The following is a 5128-nucleotide window of genomic DNA, read 5'->3' as shown; positions in this document are numbered from 1 at the left end:
CGCTTGCTCTGAACAGCTGCTGTAATCGATTGATTAAAGTGATTGCACGAGCGGTGCTGTTATTATATATTGAACGGCTAGAACTGGGCATGGTTCAGTTAACATTCGCTAAAGGTGATCGCTAATGAATAACGGAATTGTATGATTGGTAGCGTTTTTGTTTGATGGAAGGCTACAGCAAGTTACGTTGTTTGTGGATGTGATTTCAAAATTATCCACTTTATTTTGTGATAGATCGATCAATGTTAAAACATGCGTGGTATCCGTGATGCTTCATGTTAACAAGAAATTAAAGCCCTGCGAAACATCGAGGAAGTGCTTTACGATAGTTTAATTAATTTATCCATTCGGGATGAACTACTATAATCAAACCAATCAAGATCAATAGTTGGTGTTCTTGTTGAGCGCACACTCGGATTGTTCTCCGTATCGCGTGGAACTATTCTCTGATACAAAATTCATCATACCAAAATTTCATAATTTTGAAAACTTCATGTACAAATACCAAACATCAATTGACCATAATTATCGTTCTGAAAGTGTGTATAGGTGAAATTTATCGAGATGTACATATTCTAGATATCAATAGAGATTTACTGCCTTGCGATAACAATGAAGCATACGCCAAAATGTACTGCATAGTCACAATTATCACATGTTTACAATCAAAAACATTCGTGGGATCAACACGAACCGTAGAAGCACCCACTTTCAATAATATGAACCTTTTCGCATTTGTTGAAAAATCCATGCGATTGTTTAATTAAACCTTTCGATCTCTCGCTTTTGAACAGATTTTTAGGAAAGCAGTCAAGTTTAGCCAACATGATTCACATGGAGAAAGTAGCCAGAACGGTAACCTCTTTAGGCAAGGATCGTGAAAAATATAGACGGTACATTAATTAATTAATATGAGCGCTGACACTGGAAATGCAGACAGTTGCCATGACAACATTTTTCACCTTGGACATTCTTGAACGAGCAAGGATTCAGGCTCTTTGGTTGATTGATTGGGTTAAAAAAAATTCGTTTTCGAGTTTTTTTTTATTTATTCAAAGGGGGGATGTTTCTCAGAGTCTTAAACTATGTTAATCATTGATCGAGTTTCCATTTGCCGCAATTACGGCCTCTACACGCTTCCGGAATGCACGGCAGGTTTTAATAATGTAGTCTGGATCCATTTCTCTCCAGGTACGGGTCAATGTTTGTCTGAGGCTTGCTGTACTCGGGTGGCGTTTAGAACAGGCTTTGGCCTTCATGACGCGCCATATTCAGTAATCCAGCGGATTAAGATCGGGCTGGATGGCGGCCACATATCCTTCGCCCAGAACGGAAGATGTTCCTGCAACCACTTCTGAGTGCGGCACGGAGCCCCATCTTGTTGAAATACAATATTTGGTTTCGGATCGTACTGTTCTTTGATCCACGGAAGAACATACCTACTTAAAATCCCGATGTAGACCTCCGCGTTGATCTTGTCGCCTTCTGGAATGAACACCGGGTCAATTTTTTGCCATCGGAAGCCACCAATCCAAACACCATAACGCTAGCAGGATGCTTGGTCAGATACACGTTCTTGTGCTCGTCGGCCACGTCTTTTACCGGAAGAGAACTAATATACCGGTCGGTCCTTTCTTTACTCGGTCTAAAACCCTTTTGACTGTCCACCGGGACACTCCCACGGCGATTGAAATGTCTTTTTGCGACATTTGCGCGTGGGACACATCACGAATACGCTGCCACTTCGTAATGGTGCAACTGTCAAACTAAGTAAATCATTTTCTTACACAGCCTACTACGGTATGAGCTATAGGTTACGTGCATGCAAAGAAAACCAAGGCATTGTATGCACAGGTGAAACGGGAACCTTATACGATGGTGCAAACATTATCACGCATACGGTAGGGGCCATGCATTACTTATATCACGCTAGATTGAGGAAAAATTAACCCTCCTCCCCGTTTAGTTATGTTTTTTTCCTATACCTAATGCATTGCTTGTCACAAAATCTTACACCTCCCTTAAGCGTGACATAATATATGCATCACCCCTAAGTGAAATTTGTTACAAACAATGAACAATGAACTATGGACTCCGTAAAGCTATCGTGATTGAGTCTTCCAAATAAACGAACTAGATACAAAAAAAGTAAGTAACTGCGCTTTTCACCTTCCAATCCATCTGAACAACTTTGATGAAGAGCGCAACATTTCACTCAAAATGGTAGAAAGTGGGGTTATTCATAGAGTAGGGTGGAGTTATTCAGTGAGTACAATTTTCCTCGATTTTCTTAAAACAACTGCATAAATATTACGAATACCGACAACAAATTTACTCAGCCTACAAGTATACTCATAGAGTTAAAATACGTCAAATTTTCCTCACTCAGTGAGTAATCAGACATTCTACGGTTTTGACTGAAATCCTACTCAATTTTGAGTTAGTTTCAACGGTCGTGTGGTCGTGTGAAGGTAATGAAAATTTATTATTTTTCCATACAAAATGCCCAAATATTGACTTTTTACGAACGGATTCCACAAAGACGTAGTCCTATACACTTATTTTTTTCTACCGAGCTCGGTTGTGCAAATCTCGGCAAAAATAAGTTTCACTGAGATCTCAATAAAAGTGACATTTGATAGCTGAATCTCGGATAATGCTTAGCTGAAGCTCAACAAATAAATGAAATGTTTGCTCAGATCTCAGTAAACTTTTTTTGCCGAGATTTGCACAGCTGAGCTCGGTGGAAAAAAAGTGTGTACGTCAACAATTTGATAATATAATGAAAGAGAAAATAGGTAGTGAAAGAAAATAACTTGATACAAAGAGACAAAATACAAAGAGCAAATGACAAGAATCAACAATAGCAAACCCACAAAAAAAATTACAATTAGACTATATCGAAAGAAAAAAAAAAGATGGAAAATAAGTAGATAAAATTACGAAAAAATGAAGAAAATGTAAGAAGAGGCAGTAAGAAAACGCCACCAGAACGATCGGTATAGTTAATAAAAAACAAATGAAATATTTTGTCATTTTTTTATGGCGTAATTCTCTCTTTATGATGATAATATAAAAGGCATCAAGCAAAATTAATTCCTGCTAAAAGTGGCACAGCAGTTGGTGATGAGGTTGGAACCAGTTTTTGTCTGTCACGGTTTTTTTTTGAATATCGGAAGGAAACGTGAGCTCCAAACGAATATCTCGCTCGCAGTTGTTGTAATTTTGGCACGTTCGAAAGGTGTGCTTCAAGATAGTTCCTTCTCTGGCTTAGTTTATGTGATCGTATTTTTGAATTAGTACAGTGTAATAAAAGTGGAAAACCCGGATCATGATTGGTTTAGCAATTGTGATAATCAGTTTGTTACAAACATCTCGAAGTCATGAGGTTCGTCCAACCGTTTGTTTGGAGCAGCATAATCGTTGTTTAATTGGAGCACATATGACGGATTTGAACGGTTTATCTTTCGAGGCATACTGGGGTATTCCGTTTTCCCAGCCTCCCATCGGACGGTTAAGATTTGCGGTAAATAATTTCACCACATTGTTCGACCAACTTTCTGCATCACATGAACAATTTTAGAATCCAGTACGACACAAAGGATGGAACGGAGTGTACAATGCAACGATCCCCAAAAGTGTATGTATGCAAATGGATCCACAGCTCGGATTTCTTGGGAGTGAGGACTGCTTGTATCTGAACGTTTACAGACCAAAGGTAGGTTCAGTAACTCCATAGATATTTGTATAGGAGAATCTAATGCTCTTTCTTTCAGCATGTCAAAGCACCACTTCCGGTGATAGTTTTCATTCACGGTGGCGCCTTCTTCTATGGCTCTGCTCTGCCATCCGTTTATGGACCGGAAAAGTTCATGTCCAACGGATCAGTCATTTTAGTCACACTGCAGTATCGCGTGGGGGCATTAGGCTTCCTATCCACCGGAGATTGTGATGCACCTGGGAATGTGGGATTGAAAGATCAAAATTTAGCACTAGGATGGGTCAAAGAGAACATCGAGCGATTTGGAGGCGATCCGGATCTTATCACCCTGGTCGGACAAAGCGCAGGCGCTATATCGGTTCAACTTCATATGATGTCTCCTCGCAGTAAAGGTCTGTTTCACCGGGCGGTAATGATGAGTGGAAGTGCACTGATACACACCATCGAGCCCCCGGACATGGCCATACGGTTGGCACGATATCAACTCGCTGCTATTGGACTTAATTCAGTTGGTGAGATGACTTCAGAGCAAATTTTACTCATCCTTCGAAGTGCGGATGCTGCGGCAATCGTACGAAGTATAATGCTAGTGACGGTATAAATTTCGCAATTAAAAGAGAATATGTTGCAAGCAATTGAATTTTTATTTCAGCAACTGTACAATCCAAATGAAGTGTATTCCGTCTTTCGGCCGACATTGGAGGTCTGTAATAATGATGAAACTTTTATTAATCGACTGCCAAATGAGCTCTGGAGAAACGGAGAATACGCACAAATTCCTTGGATGGCAGGGCTCGTCCAAAACGAAGCAACAGTCATCACGTTGGGAATTCTTAACAACGAAACACTTCTCGGCTACTTCAATGCCAATGCGCCAAATGTGTTTCCTGAGCTTGTTGGACTGAATTCGAACGCAGCACCTGCTCTTAAAACCCGTTTTTTCGGAGGATCGTTCACTCCTATTTGGATTTCCGAAAGCAATGGTCAACGGTTCACTGATGTAACATTTAACCGTTATTGAGAAAAAGGTACCGTTTTAATCCGACCATTTCCTTATTTTGCGCATAGATGATGAACGAGGCAGGTTTTAAGTATCCACAGCAGTGCAGTGCTCGAGTGCATCTATCCCGTGGAAAAGGCCATCCCCCAGTGAGTCTATTCTATTTTAACTTCAAAGGACCCTACTCGTATTGCTCGCTGTACGCTCCGAACTCTCACCGAAACTACGGTGTGTGTCATGGCGATGACGTTATGTACATCTTCAGACAACCGGCTCTGTTCCCTGACTTTGAATCCAACTCAGCGGAAGCCAGAATGTCCCGCAGATTGGTCAACTATTTTGTGGAATTTGCTTATAATGGGTAAGGTTAAATGTTTTGCTCAATACAGTATCAACCATTCACTCAT

The 5128-nt window shown here is 40.4% G+C and overlaps 1 protein-coding gene across 1 annotated transcript; it reads left to right on the top strand.

The window, feature by feature from the left end:
• Positions 1-3505: 3505 nt before the first annotated feature.
• Positions 3506-4795, top strand: LOC135699578 (juvenile hormone esterase-like). Its single transcript, XM_065219851.1, has 4 exons — positions 3506-3526; positions 3584-3718; positions 3777-4316; positions 4374-4795. The coding sequence occupies exons 2-4, from the start codon at positions 3647-3649 to the stop codon at positions 4740-4742; spliced, it is 981 nt and encodes a 326-aa protein (XP_065075923.1). The 5' UTR covers positions 3506-3526; positions 3584-3646; the 3' UTR covers positions 4743-4795.
• The last annotated feature ends 333 nt before the right edge of the window (positions 4796-5128 follow it).

Source organism: Ochlerotatus camptorhynchus, unplaced genomic scaffold, assembly GCF_037179485.1.
Source record: "Ochlerotatus camptorhynchus isolate MF236.1 unplaced genomic scaffold, CSIRO-AGI_Acam_v1.1 ptg000112l, whole genome shotgun sequence".
Classification (NCBI taxonomy): Eukaryota; Metazoa; Arthropoda; class Insecta; order Diptera; family Culicidae; genus Ochlerotatus; species Ochlerotatus camptorhynchus.
The sequence above is the reverse complement of the archived record's forward strand: the minus strand, read 5'-3'. Positions and strand labels throughout refer to the sequence as shown.